The 16,187-nt window shown below is 33.0% G+C and overlaps 1 protein-coding gene across 1 annotated transcript; it reads left to right on the forward strand.

Annotated features, from left to right (window-relative positions):
- The first annotated feature begins 10,604 nt into the window (after nucleotides 1-10,604).
- Nucleotides 10,605-11,321, forward strand: LOC131079552 (antimicrobial peptide D2-like). The gene is made up of 2 exons (XM_058017532.2): nucleotides 10,605-10,764; nucleotides 10,964-11,321. The coding sequence occupies exons 1-2, from the start codon at nucleotides 10,683-10,685 to the stop codon at nucleotides 11,143-11,145; spliced, it is 264 nt and encodes an 87-aa protein (XP_057873515.1). The 5' UTR covers nucleotides 10,605-10,682; the 3' UTR covers nucleotides 11,146-11,321.
- Nucleotides 11,322-16,187: the final 4,866 nt, after the last annotated feature.

A 16,187-nucleotide genomic window follows, 5' to 3' on the forward strand; every position in this document is an offset into this window, starting at 1 on the left:
CATCTACCCTTCATAAATGTCTCAATTTCTTCATTATGAAAAAATCTTAACTATAAATCATAGCATGTACCCAATACCAACACATGCATACACTAGTTCAAAACTTCAACAACAAGTAAGTTGGACTTTTAGTTTTAATTCACTTGTTTTTCACGAGATAAACATCTTTTTTTTTATATTTATAAAATTATAATCAACCATAATCAATGTACAAATAATAAATGGAATGAACTATTTTTTTTTATATATATATTAAATATAGATGAAGAAGCATTACATAAAAAAGATCACAGTATTAAATTTATTACCATTGTTTAACAAAATATTGAAATAACGTAGCTCATATTTAAAAAGAATTTTAAAAAATTTCATTAATAAAAATGAAATAGAAAGCATTTTTATATCCATAAGACTCTAAGAGGCAAACTGAAACAAACTAAAATTTTAAAAATTATCATTAATATTTATGCTTTTGAAATTTACAATTTCTACATGTCTGAGACTCTAAGACTTGAGTCCCTCAAAAACTTTAAAGCCAAAATGAGTGAGCCACTAAGCTAGTGAGGTTTCAAGGACATAGGCAAAAAAAAAACTACTAGGGGATCGGGGCTAGGGCATAGGTAGTGGATGGTTTACCCTAAGAATCTGGCCCTCCTTCCATGTAGAATTCTTCAAACAACATAAGTCGAGAGAGTTATTCAAGCCACATGTAGTTTGGAAAGTCATCTAGGAGGAACCATTTTCGGAGAAAGTTCCTGCCAATCCATGGCCATTTCTTGTGGCACATCAACTGCTTTGCATTCAGGTTCAGAAGAAACGATTTCCTAGCCACTGGAACTGTTTGGCTAGGGAGGATATGCTTGGATAATTCACTCACCCAAGAGATCCCCACCCCTACTTCTACAAGGACGACAAAAATAATGTCTTCTCCAAGAAAGTCTTCCTTAAACACCTTCCTCGACAGCATCAACATATCCACCTTGTCTCCTTCGAGGTCCAAAAGAGACGCCAAGAACTGGGATGTAATGTCCATGTTAACACAGTATCTATTTTTTGTTTCACAAAAAGTCTCTGCCTAGCACCATCCGTACAACCTCATTGGTGAATGACCCAACCTCCTTGTAGACTAATTGGAGGGTTGGGTCTCTAACGGAGCCTAGAAAGGCCCTCTGGTCCTCTGCAGAAATGCTTCTCAAGAGGATGGGAGTTTCCATCTTGAGAAATCAGATGACCAAATTAAACAACCTGAGCCTATAAACCTAAACCAGAGGCATAATTTAAATACTGTTAGCTCCAACGATTTGTCTACCAAATGGCAAAGGCTAATTGAAGATGAAAGAAGCAAAGATCATATATAAATAGTTGAAGCTCTTGATTGTAATAATTACTTCTCTAACCATATTAATTGCTTTAAATATTTAAAAAAAAATTGTATCTCTGCAAATCTTTCCCATAAATGCACTAGTGTGCAAAATTGGAAACAGCTATAAACTAGTACCAAGTTGGAAAGTACCACATTGGAATTTGTGGGGACAGAGTGGATTGTAGTTAGTGACTAGATATATATTAAATGACCAAAATTATCGACCATGAAATTTTATACGTGTGTATTGAATCTAATTCCATTATGGGCACGTTCTGGTGAGCTACGTTCTCTTCAAAAAACTGGGCCGAAATAAAACTTCAGCCATTGATCTATGATCATCGAACAGTTTAAAATCATTGTGTCAAAGAGGTCGCACTTATTGATACATTATGCAGAGTCTGGACTCTTTGTGATGTAGTGATGTGATGTGATGTTCCTTGCCTATTAATGGTAATGAATTCATGAAATCACCAATAAATTATATATTTTCCCATAAATAACAAAATATTCACCATAATAAATTAAATAATTTTCAAGTGGTGGATAAAAATCGCCAATACATTTAAATATTTTTTCCTTCGGAGTAAAATTTTTCGTCCATACATTTATATATTTGTTCCTTTTAACAAAAACTATTCGCCTCCTACAATATATATTTTCCCCATAGAATAAGGTATTATTCGCCTGAAATTTATGGAATTTTCGTACCCTAGAAAAAAATTGCCAATACAAAATAATTTTTTCCCTATTTGAAAAAAAAATCACCATGAATATGAAAATTTCCCCCCAAAAATAAGGTCTGATTTGCCAGGATTTTACACAGTTGCCCGGGGGGTGGTTTCTTAAAGTTATCCCTGTACCTTGTTGTATGAGTCAAGTATCAAAAGAGGGAACTGCATCCAAAACCAAAAGGGGTCAAAAGTTGTTTTCTTTAAAGCTCCCCCTCACACCTTATTGTATGAGTCAACTATCGAAAGAGGGAACTGCATTCAGAACAAATGTTGAACAAACTTCAACACTTCCTTCAATCTTCTCTTCTAATTTCTTTACCCACAATGTCTTTCCTTTTCCTTTAAATTCTACCACTTTCTCTAGACTGCCATTCCTTTCTTTACTACTTTTACAAAAAAATTTAATATCAACAATATTATAATTATAGCATACTGGACTGGATTCTGCATCGTACTCTCATTCACATTTATTCTAGAATTCCTATTCATCCTACATTCAATAGGTTTGTGCCCATATCCATTGCAAACATAGTAACATCCATTGAAAGATCTGACACTTATATTCATATTCATTATGCTTCTACATTCACTAGCCTTGTGCCCAAACTTATTGCAATAATGATAATTTTCATTGAAAGAATAATTCCTTATTTGATTTCTACATCCACTTGCTTTGTTTCCTACTTGATTACATGAAAAAAAAATTATTTTCAAAGATAAATTTTGTTGGAAGAAACATGAGGAGGTCTCTAGTCAATCACAAAATTCTAAAAATTCTGATTAGGCATGAAAATCTCCTTATCCTCAGTATAATTCTTCACTCCTTTGTCTTTCCCTCATTGATCTTCTAGCATTTCACTAAACTCTGCATTATTCTAAAACTGCAAGATAGATTCTCATATCTCTTTTTCAATTTTTAGACTTAAGCCATTACTAATTGGATCTTTAGCATCTTTGAGTTCATTTTTCTAATTTGTCACTTCCTCTTCTAATTTGGAACATTCTTTAGTATTCTCATCAAGCTCCATTTCATATATATCAATAGCCTTCTCTCATTTGTTCATTCATCTCTTTAAGAAGGTAAGATTCTTAACTATCTTCTTATTTTTGTCTCCACACTCATGTTGGCCATTTGGTGGAATTTATTATGTGTTTTATTGATGTCAACACTAGTTGTTTGGATACTTTACTGACACCCTTCTAGTTCCGGTAGGTTAAGTGGTTTCTGGTTAACTTGGATCCGACATGATCTGGCAGGCTCCGGTATAATCTGGTGATGGAATTGGCTTGTTCATGATACTTAAACTCATATTTGGTCAGTTGGTTTTGGTCTAGTGATTGGATGCTATCCTGCTTGCTTAGAAGATTGGTTTCTGGTTCCGGTGAGGGTTTCACCAGAAGAGATTTTAGTGGAGATCTTAGATGAATTACATAAGTGGTGTTGGTGCAGCTTCTGATGGAGTTTCGGGATGTTGTTAGTGATCATGTCTGAGACTTGGTGGATGGAGATCATTGCTAAGCATGTGGACCTATACTTGATCCCGGTTGATCTAGGTTATAGATTGGCTTTAATGTAATGTGTGGATAGGACCTATTGATGTATTTTTGAGATGTCTTATGTGTTGATACTACTTGTTTGGTCTAAAGCTGACATGGTTTGTAATTATGTAATCAGTTTATTATCTGGTGGCTGACCTGATTATTTATGGTCGCGGGTTTGTATATATAGGTGTAAGATCTTAGTATAGAACATCATGGTTAATGTAAAAGGTCATGGTCAAGGAATGTATTATGCAAATAAATGTAATATCATCCAAGCAGAAGAGGTGCTCGATCATTGGAGATCGAATTGGGTTTATGTAAAAGGATTTAGTCCTCCGGTATTTAGCTTAACCAAAACTATACTCTAGCATACGAGATGCTATCTTTTGGAGTTCAACACTTCTCTAGATTGCAGTCTGGATTTATTTGTAGTCAGTAAGGCTCCTTTTGTGATGAGTAGTGTGCTCTAGGCTGTTGGGCTTCTTACAAGTCCAGGCCCCTTCATTGTAATTCGCATACTTTTTGTAGAAGTATTATCTAACTGTGTGTAGGCTTCCCACCGTGTTTTTTCCCTTTGCTGGGTTTTCCACATATAAATTTTGGTGTTGTGTGGATGGATTTTATTATGTGATTATTGTTTATGCTTAATTCGATTAACTACTATTTCAGTATTATTGTTCTAGCTTCCAGTATTAAAGTTTTAATTGCTAAATGTTGCTGTAATCTATGACAACTTATTCACCCCCCCTCTTAGTTGTCTACCGGTTATCTGAACTGTCTAACAATTGGTATCCGATCTTTGGTGCTCTTTGCAAAAAGATTAACTGCTTGAGGAAGATCCTATGGCGACTACCTATTCAAGTTCATCCATTTCTTTTGGAGCTATCTTTCGAAGGGATTTTCTAAGGCTTGATGGAAAAAATTACACAGTATGGAAGATTTGGATGGAGACTCATCTGAGATGTCTTGGTAAGGAGGTTTGGGAGACCATAGAGAATGGTGTCACGCCCTATAATCCAGGATTTGAAAATCCTCCTTCAGCTAACCTGGACAAGGAGCTTGAGAATGATTGTAGAGCAAGAGAATCCCTCTTATGTCCACTTTCTGATTAGCAAATAATGGGATTAACAAACAAATCATCTGGAAAGGCTATATGGGATAACTTGGAGACTCTTAATGAAGGTGACCCTACAGTGAAGATTGCTAAACTTGATGGTTACTGGGTGAGATATGAAAACCTGAAGATGGAAGAAGATGAAAGGATTACTGCATTCATGGAAAGGGTAAATGAGATTTTTATGTGAATTCAATGTTGTGGTGGAATTCTGAGCGAAGATAAAATTATTTCTAAAGTCCTGAGAGCCCTACCACTGGCTTACAAAATGAAGGCTACTACTATTAATGAATTGAGAAAAATGGCTTATACATCTATCAATAGAGATACCTTGGTTGGGAAACTATTTTCTTTTGAGCTTGAGGAATTTGGACCTTCTGGAGCTATGAAGACTGAACCTGATTTTCATGCATTCACATCTACAACCGATAAGCAAGACTAGAAATCTTAATATACAAAAGAAGTGGAAGATATGAAGAGAGAAGATGATGAGTTTGAGCAACTTGAAGCACTATTTACTAGAAGAGTACCGAAAGGACCAATAGGAAGTAAGTATGAAGGAAAAGCACCTTCTAAATGTTTTACATATAATAAGATTGGTCATTTTGAATCTAGATATCCTGAAAGGAATTCGAGATATGAAGAAAGAGTTAAAAGATCATTTAAGCCTAACCTTGGATATCGAAACAAGTATAAATATAAGAAAAATAGAAATAAACATGCTACATAGTGGATGAGTAAGGCATTATTGATTCAGATGATAAACTGGCCGAAGACTCTGCTAGTGGATCTAGCAATGGGAAGGAATGGGTGTTTTTGGCTATCAAGGAAGATGATCTGGCATTGAAAGAGAATGTACTTGAGGAGAAAGTACTTGCTGCTAAAATTGAAGACAAGGATGAATGGGTAATTGATAGTGGTTGTTCACATCATATGACTGGAGATAAAGGGAAGTTTCCATCTTTGCAAGAATTTGTTGGTGGACTAGTTAGATTTGGAGATGACAAGGAATGTATGATTAAAGGAAAAAGAACTATATCATTGGATTGTAAGAACAATACTGACAATATTTATAATGCTGAAGGTTTGAAGCATAATCTTTTGAGTGTAGGAAAGTTGGTAGATAAGGGATTTCAACTACAGTTCAAGGATGGAAAATGCAAAATCATTAACAGATCTGGCTTGGAGATTGCAACTGGTACACAAACAAAAGGTAATATATTTCATTTGAACTCCGTTGAGAAGACATGTTTGATTACACAGATTGATGAGAGTTGGCTATGGCATAAAAGGCTATGTCATGTGAATTTTGATTGCATTGTGAAGATCAATTCAACTAAGGTAGTTAGGGATATACCTAAGATTATGAAACCCTATAATCCGGTATGTAAAGAATGTCAAATGGGTAAACAAGTCAGAACCTCTTTTAGGAGTATACAAGATAAATCAAATGATGTTCTTGTTCTTATTCATACTGATTTGTGTGGCCTTGCTAGAGTTAAAAGTTTTCATGGTGATAGATATTTCATGCTAATCATTGATGATTATTCTAGAGTGATGTGGGTTACTTTTTTGAGAGAAAAATCGGAAGCATTTGAAAAGTTTAAAATCTTTAAGGTTAAAGTGAATACTGAGATAGGATTGACGATTAAATATTTGAGATCAGATCATGGTGAAGAATTCACATCCGGTGAGTTTAATAACTTTTGTGACAAGCATGCTATAACAAGACAATTTTCTTCTCCCTAGACTCCTCATCAGAATGGAGTTGTGGAAAGGAAGAACAAAACTATCTTGGATGCTAGTAGAACAATGATGATGAAAGCTAATCTACCTCATCTACTGGAGAGAAGCAGTGAGTACAACAATTTATACATTCAACAAAGTACATATCAAAGGAGAAACCGGAAAGACACCTTATGAGTTATGGTTTGACAATACACCTACAATTAAGTATTTCTGAATTTTTGGTAGTAAATGTTATATCAAGAGAGATGATATTATTGGGAAATTTGATCATAGATGTGATGAAGGGATATTTCTTGGTTATTATAATGAAATAAAAGCATATAGATGTTATAACAAGAGATTGCAAACAATTGTGGAGAGTGCTAATGCTAAAGTAAATGAGTTGAACAAAAGTCAAAATAGAGTTTATGAGAAGGAACCTATAGTGGAAATGATTATATCTGAACCTATAGCACCTTTACCGGAATGGAGAGTTGAACTAGTTACTCCAACAACATTAGAGAATTCTACAATAACTAATGAACAAGGAAGAGGAACAGAGAGTCATAAGACTCCTAGGTATGTGAGATCGAATCATTCTGAAGATCAAATCATTGGGGATAAGAGCAATGGATTGACAACAAGAAGAAGACTAAGAACTAATGAGGTATGTTTAATTTCACAAGTTGGACCAATATGAGTAATTGAGGCATGTAAAGATTAACATTGTTTGAAAGCTATGGAAGAAGAATTAGATCAAATTGAGAAAAATAACACATGGACTTTGGTTCCCCGGCCTAAAAATAAAAATGTTATGGGAACTAAATGGGTTTTTAGGAATAAATTGAATGAGTATGGTCAAGTTATAAGGAATAAGGCTAAATTGGTTTGTAAAGGATATTCTCAGAAGGAAGGAATTGATTATGGAGAGACTTTTGCACCTGTAGCTAGGATTGAAGCTATAGGATTGTAGTCTGGATTTATATGTAGTAAGTGAGACTCCTTTTTTGATGAGAAATGTGCTCTAGGATGTTGGCCTTCCTACAAGTGTAGGCCCCTTCATTGTAATTCACATACTTACTATATAAGTATTATCTGACTGTGGGTAGGCTTCCCACCATGGTTTTTCCCTTTATTGGGTTTTCCACGTATAAATTTTGGTGTTGTGTGGATGACTTTTATTATGTGATTATCATTTATTCTTAATTGGATTAACTGCTATTCCGATATTATTGTTTTGGGTTTTGGTATTAAATTTTTAATTGCTGAATGTTCCTATAATTTGTGACAACTGATTCACCCCCCCATCTCAGTTGTCTACTGGTTATCTAAATTGCCTAACAACTCATCCCAATCAGCCAATGCAGATCTTAGTTCTCCTTCCATATCAGAAGCTCCTTCAACATCATGCTAATCACCTTGATGTAAAGCATCCATATCACTTAGTTCTTCTTCAAACATAGTGTTCAAGACTCTAGATCTACCTCAAGCAGTTAAGCTTACTCAAAAAGAACCTTGCTTGGATACCAATTGTTCAACACACACTTGATGCTGAGAGGGAGTGGTGAATCAACATTAAACTAAATTTTGGACCTCAATCAAACAATTGAAAACTTTATTCTAGACATACATATTATGAAGTATTAAGCAAAGTCATCATAAACACTAACAAAAGAAACCCGATATTTTATATGTGAAAAAACTAAACTAGGAAAAACTACGGTGAGCACTTGCTCACATAAATGATTAATTATATTAAATTATTTATAAAAATAATATCTCAATGCTCCAAACTTCCAGACCAAGGCTAATTGCTAGTGGGGCAAGATACAAAAGTGTTATTCCAAACCTGAAGCTAACTTCAATAGTGTAAGACACCAATTTACAACTATCAAGAAAATAACTATATGTACAAGAACATCACAATATGCTTATTATAGTCATTGTTATAGCACAATCTCTGACCTTACTAAAATATCCAGACCACCGGATCTTCTAGATCATTGCATCTACATCCACTGTCACTTTCACACTACAATATCACCTGACACTACTCACATCATCATCCTTACATCAAGTCTCACATACTCGTGTTGCCAAATTCCACACATATATCTCACATATTCATCATCATTAAACTTACTTGCATCTGTCTCATATGTTCTTTTCAATGAACATTAGTATATAATTCAGGAAGCTAATACTACTTAGGAGTAATTATAACAATAAATAATTTTGGAGTAATTCTAGCAGCATAACAACATATTATAAAGTAGACAAAGTTTCTCACAAAAAAAACCAAGGCACCGACATATATATAGAGCTCATGTATAAAAGGAAAGCACCCATAGTTTCTAAATCCATCCCCTCCATCTCGGTAGTCAATTGGTGTTTACAAAAACAACTTTCCATGTCCTTAGCATGTTGCAAATAAAAAACTTCCATACACCTAATACGTGTCCTTCCATAATAGCAACTTTCCATATGCACTATGTCCACTTACATAGAAACTACAAAATCCATAATTAGGCATCCACCATGCATATAGATGCTTGCTAAAAAATAACTCAATAACAAATATAAACTACCAAACATTAATCTATCTAGCAAAAATTTAGTAACTTGATTCCTTACCTTGTAGTATGGCTCCATTAAACACCATTGGATCTTTGAATGAGTACGTCAATATCTTTCTAACATTAATTCAATTTCCACTACTAGAAATATGAGGAAGTTTTATTTCCAAAGTGATCAACAAAAAATCTAGAGTCAAATTGTAGAATAATATAGGAAATATATTGCACATTACCCTCTAAAAGGGCTTGATAAATGGCCATCGCTTCATCAAAGTTATTATAAGCAACACCAAGACTACCAAAAACTTAAAACTTAACTTTTCCTTTATGGTCATGACAAACACCTCCCATCCAAGTATTTATAGGTTTGTCTTTTGAAGATTCATCTATATTGATTTGAACAAAGCTTAGAGGAGGACAAAACCATTTAGTAATTTAAAATCATGAAAACTATTGAAAGAAGAATAAGGTGGAGAAGCCACTACAATACCAAGCCTCATAAAAATTTCAAATTCCCACTAGAAACTTGTTTTTGTCTAGCAAGTTAGGAATATGAAAGAATATTATTCATTAATTTGAGGATGAATAATGCATTTCAAATATGGTCCTTCAATATTTTTAACCAAAACGCTTCTTGTAGAGAATTATCTCCTAAATACATATTGTCATTGAATGGTTCAATATGAAATAAAATATCATATGTGTAAGTCATGTGTTTGAGGCAACACAATCTAAGATCTATACCTGTTCAATTGATATAGTGATGAGAACTCTCTAAAGAGATATTTTACTTTATTTTATTTTTAAATTATGATTTGGATTTCCTCTATGACTACTTTTGTGAATATTATGTTTGTTTATTTTTCAATGCAATTCAAATCTCTAGATCTTTTCGAAATACAATTCAAATATATATCTTCTAGTTTCCCATACTTATTATGTTTTGATATTGATTTTTTTAATGGTTTGGAAATAATTCTTAGTGATTAGATGAATTGTAATTGTTTTGAGTTTCATTTTTTTTCCTATAAATAATTTATTTTATACTAGATTAACATAAATTTTGAGTCATGTTATTTAGCATCGAAGTTTAAAATTATTTTATCTTCGAGCTAAATGAAAATAGATCATAAAAAGTATCGTCTTCTAAATTCTTAACTTTCATTAATATTCATTTGGACTCTGAAATATTATAACTTATTTTTATAACCTACGTAGAGAAACCAAAGATGTTAGAAAGACCCGCAGTTGTAAGGTGTGCGCTCGTTGTCAATCGATCGAGCAAAGTTGTCAATATTTGTGTAGTTTCCCTCATCCAAATACAAAGTCTCCTCTTTCATTTCACATGCAAGTTGCAACATTGACATGTTCTCAGTTAGAGTTTGAATAGGAATCAATAATAAATCGAGATCTGTTTTAGATATTTATCAACTGTCTCCAGTTTGTTGTCAATCGTATCCCGTTTGCTGTCAAAATATGTAGCTATTTTATAGAAACACCGTTATTCTTCCACAGCTATAAATTTGTAACTCGTCAAAGCTTGAATTAACTCAAACATATTGCTGTTATATTTTAAGTAGCACCATCATAGAATACATTGCGTTTGAATATCTGTAATTCACGAGATGGCCAAGAGCAAGAGCATATATGTCTGCCTGGTGTTGTTATTGTTGCTCACAGCGACGTTTGCTTCTGCTTCTGCTGCTGGTATTATACGTTTCTCTTCTTTTATATCAATATTTTGTAGTTTTATAGATGGATTTTGTTTGTTGATACTTTTTCTCTCCCTGCTGCTGCTATTTTGTAGCTTTATAGATGGATTTTGTTTGTTGGTACCGATAAAAATATATTGTTCGTCCTCGATAATTTCAGCAAAAGTTCTGAAATACTTTATTATTTGTAACAGGAATAGAAGGGTCTGAGGGAGACAACAAAGCTGTGTGCAGAAAATGGAGCGCAAGGTATATGGGGATATGCATCAATTCTGATCAATGCAACGAGGTTTGCATTGATGGGGAACACGCTCTTTTTGGAAAATGCAAATGGAGGAAACATGGACCCGCATGTTTCTGCTACTTTCACTGTTAGAACAGAACCAATTCTGTTTCTTAATCTCACCAACTTGTGTTGTGTCTTCCTTCTATGATACGAGAATAAAACTCCTCCGCTTATAAGCAGGAATATAAATTTAGGTCAAAAATATTGTAACGTTTTTATCGTGATTCAAGCAAATTTTAATATACATATATATTTGTTGTGCACAACATTTTAAAGCAATTTGCCGTTTCTATTAATAAATTTATTAACAATTATTTTTATATAAATAAATAAATTCAGGTATCATAATTGACATGGAACTATGAGAATTCACGACCAAATCGGCATCGGGTTTCCATTCATACGCTCTAAGAGTTTATTTTTGAGTGAGCAGTCATTTAGGGTATTTAAAGATTCCATCCTAACTGAATTATCACCATTTTACCCAATATAAAAATGCGTTCTTGGAATTTGAGCATTCATCTATCTATCTGTAACTATCTGCTTGCTTGACCAAAGAGTTTCATTTATGTCCAGGTCGTTGATAGTTTCATTTATGTCATACTCATAAATGTGCAAGGCCGGAAGAGTCAAATCCACGTGAATCAACATCCCAAACAGGAATGTTTATAACCTGATTATGATGTGCTAAATTAATATGATTAACCTCAGGGTTTTGAAATCATCAAGTAACGAGGTTTTGAACTCATGACAAATTCTTATATATGAGTTCCAAAAGTTTATACTTGAATGTGATGCATCTATATATCAAGTGTTCATGTATGATATATACATATATATATAATAGAAGTTAATGAGATTATTTTGCAAAATTTGTTCCAATATCATTTGTGGAATCTCTTCTAATATATTAAATTCTCTATATTTTTAAAGTAGAAGATGTGCATAATAATCATTAGGTAGATCCACCTTATGCTAAAATCTCAAATGGATGAAGTGCTTGAAATGCATTCACATAGAAGAGGATTGTTCAATTCAACATGTTGATGTGCATACATATATATTGCATAGTTAAAAATGAATGATGAGGATAGTAGTACTATTAGTTTGTAAAGCTTGAAAGTAAACTACCCAAAAAAATATTTCAATGTTCATCATCATCTATGGTAGAAATGATTTTAATTTTGAATTCTTCAAATTATAAGAAGTATTTTGTGATTCATAGATATCTTTTTAAACTATATTTTATGAGATGAAATTCAGACATATTTAGTTTTAGAATTATTATGAAAATATGTTGCCAAATGACTGACAGATCCACTATGTATATGAACCTTATGTGAACACCTTAGCAAGCAATTGATTGTCATGAGACAAACTGAGGCATAAAATTTAAATATTGTGTATATTTTCATGTATCCTGTGTAATGTTATATTGTTTAAAATAATATGAAATAAGTTTGTTTGTTGATGCATTAGAGATAATATCATGCAGTAAAGGTTTTTGTAATTTTCTTAGAGGGTATTTTATGTAAATGTTTGATTTCAATCATCCATGCATTTTATTGGAGGTATACGTTCAATTTACGTATAACTAATAGAACATGGGGCATAAGATAGACGTAGAAACCTTGTGTGAAGGTGAAGAAAATGAATCATGAGATAGATACATCATTACTGATAAAGAAACACCATCATCACAAACTTTTAATGACATTCATTTCCTAGAAATGATTTTAATGTTTGCATCTCTCTCCCATTTGTCAGAAAACAAACTTTTACTTTATTTGAAGTCATTTCTCTGCACTATTTCTAATTTTTGCACAACATTTCTTTGTAGCTCACATGAAATGGGTTGCACTTCGAGGAACAACTACGATCTTGATATAACCTTCATAATCAATTACAACTCACAAAGGAGATCAAAATGGACATTCAGGGAAAGGTACATAGCCTTGACGTTTATCCTAAATAATAAGTGTGGTCTGAACAAATAAATAATCACTTCAATGCTTCCTTTCTATAATTTACAGGTGAGTATGTGCTCAAAAGATCCATTGCAGCAAGTTACATAGAGCAATACGGAGCAAACAATGTCTGCCTTGGAAAGTCTATGTACTCTGATTTAATTTTGAATATAAAAGACATTTATTCATGAAAATCAACGTCCAGCCAACCATTTTAAATTACTAATATCTCGACTAAGTCTCCAATGAAAGAAATAAATCTTTAGCACGGTTGGCGGGATCAATAATGCTATACAGAATGGTGTGGAAATTGAGCAATGCATATTGAGAATTCCAAACAGCCGGCATATATTCCACAATAAATAATGAGCAATAATTAAAGTGGAATATTCCACTCTAATTTCACTTATAAATTGGATGTCCTCCCCCTGCTTATCTACAAGGTTTTTCTTTGGAACATCTAAGAAAAGGCAAAGAAATTGCTTTGCGTAGTGTTAATAATTGCAATAGCATTGGCAATGGGCATGTCAGGTGTAGTAGAAGCACATCCTCCTTATAATGTGTGTGATTATAAAACATGCAGAAGTGATGGTGATTGTTACTCAGGCTTTACTTGCTGCGAAATGGGAACATGTGGTGCTGGAATCGGTATCTGCTGTAATTTCCGTTCCATCAGAGAGAATATTTGTTTTCTCTCATCTCTTTATATCATAATAATCCTACCAGGGGCCAAAATACTTCATCCTCCAGCGGACTTTTCACAAATCAATAATTTATTAAACTTTATAGTTGTGGATGTTATGTGACATGCTTGCTTGCTGATGAGAATTATATGGTGTATCCACTTCAAAATTAATTATATATAAACCAATGAATCTTGTAGGTAGAGTAAAATTAAATGAATATTAATCAATCAATGAATAAGGTAACATTTTCTCTCATAGCTTAATAAAGATGATTTGGCTTTTCATTGTGCTTGGGAGTCTTTTAGCTTTAGCTTGTAGTTTATTTTTCTAAAAAGGTAATTCATTCAGTAAATATTTACATATATATAAGATTTACAAATCTTATTTTATAGGGAACAACCTTCCTATTTAGTTGCGATTCTTACTTGCATAACAATACACAACTCAAACCATAGTATATATTTTCTTAATATAACAATAATATTACTATTACTAACATTTATATGATAATAATTATTCACATAATAATTATTTAACCACATACATGGTGCACTAACTTAAATTTCCTAATATTCCCTCCCTTAGTGAAAATATGGTAGAATAACATTACACACTCTGCAGTATGCTCACCCCCGTGACATGTCCATTCTCATGGCTCACAATCTTTATTCAAAATGAAAGGCACCTCCCGCCAACCATTCATGGTTTTCACATAGGCTTACCACAAACCTAGACATGAATAGAAATCCACTCATTTGTTTACCTCATGTGGTTTTCTGGATCCTCCCACAAACCCTTTCAAGATCCATGAACTAACTTGCTTTGGTGCTTTTGTTCACCACTATGCTTGCACATCAAGGAAGTTACACATCACAAATTTGAAAAAATGATACTGGAAGATCCATGTGTAGATAATTAATAGCTCATGAACCCATTAAATTACATCTCTAATTTCTTTCTAGGGATAAACTTGGGTTTTTCACTTTTATTGAAAGAATTCATTCAATTTGGAACCTCTACAAAAATAAATATTTTATTAATCTATTTACCACTATTCATTCAAACAAAGTATGCTATGCTTAGGAATACTCACTAGATCTGGAAGTTAGAGACACAATGAAGGATGCTAGACTAATATTAAAAGTAGATCTATAAGTTGTTATTTATCTTGATAAGGTGATTTGTGATCCTAAGATAATGATCCACGCGTCTTTCTAAAGAAGCATTTTTTATCACATGGATTGTTTAAGCTTGATGACATTAAGGAATACCTAATTCCTTGAAACCTTTAAGAAACAACCATGTAGAAAACTTATTAAACTGGTTTATATGAAAACATTTTTATATATTTAACAAAACTAATATCTAGCAAAAGAAACATTGATAGTATTCTCAATTTACAATGTGGCTCATTTAAGGCTGTGCGGGTCTTTGTGGGCAATAAACTATTGAATTTTTTAATGCACAAGACAACTGGAGGGGGGTGAATCATTTTTATAAATAAATCTTAAATCTATTCTGATAAATTAAATCTACAACAATTTAACTTTAACACTTATTCCACATAAAGAAAATGAGCTTAAAAATAGAGCACACCATACACAATGAAACACTAGATTTTACATGGAAAACTCTGTTAGGGGAAAAACCATGAATAATATTATTCTCCATATATGAACATGTGTTAGGGTGAAATTGGTTAAGGTGATTTCGACAATGAAAGGCTCACTACCAGAGGCTCACTACCAAAGGGCTTACTCCTTGAAAGAAAGAGATGCTCACTGCTAGAATGAAGAATAATATTTAAGTGAAAGAATCTACCACTAATGTACTTCTAAAACCTTAAGATCTATAGATACCTTCAACTTACTACTTCCAATATCTAACACATGAAAGTTCACTTTTCTTAACACTTTTCACCAACTCACACAACACTCATCAAACAATCAAGAAGATAGATCATCTTTCGTACACCTTCATCGTATTTCAATTTCTTTCACAACACCCATCTACATATACACCTCTATATATATCATCCTCACATATGCTAAATATCCCAAGGTTAGCTAAGCATCTTAACCAAACACAATTCAAATTAGGTTGGCACTAAATATTCTTGCGATGGAAAATAATGTAAAGTGGACCACACCATATCTTAACTAAGACTAAAATAAGCATCAAACACATTATACAATGATCCATAAACATCAAAGAAATAATATGAAGTGTAAACACCTAAGGTCAACCAAACCTAAAGTAAACACCATCAAAATTTGAAACCATGCTTCTGAAACCCAAGAAAACATGCCAACTAAATAGAATGAAGCTAAGGAAATTATCAACTTAACTCCAAAACCGCAACACCAGAAACCATAATGCAGAGAAATGTGAAGAATGCATTTAATATGGAAACACTATCAAACATTGTCATGAATACAGGTAAACACAACTTCCTTAGCATAATAATCTAGAGCACCAA

The sequence above is a fragment of the Cryptomeria japonica genome, chromosome 8 (genome assembly GCF_030272615.1).
Source record: "Cryptomeria japonica chromosome 8, Sugi_1.0, whole genome shotgun sequence".
Lineage (NCBI taxonomy): Eukaryota > Viridiplantae > Streptophyta > Pinopsida > Cupressales > Cupressaceae > Cryptomeria > Cryptomeria japonica.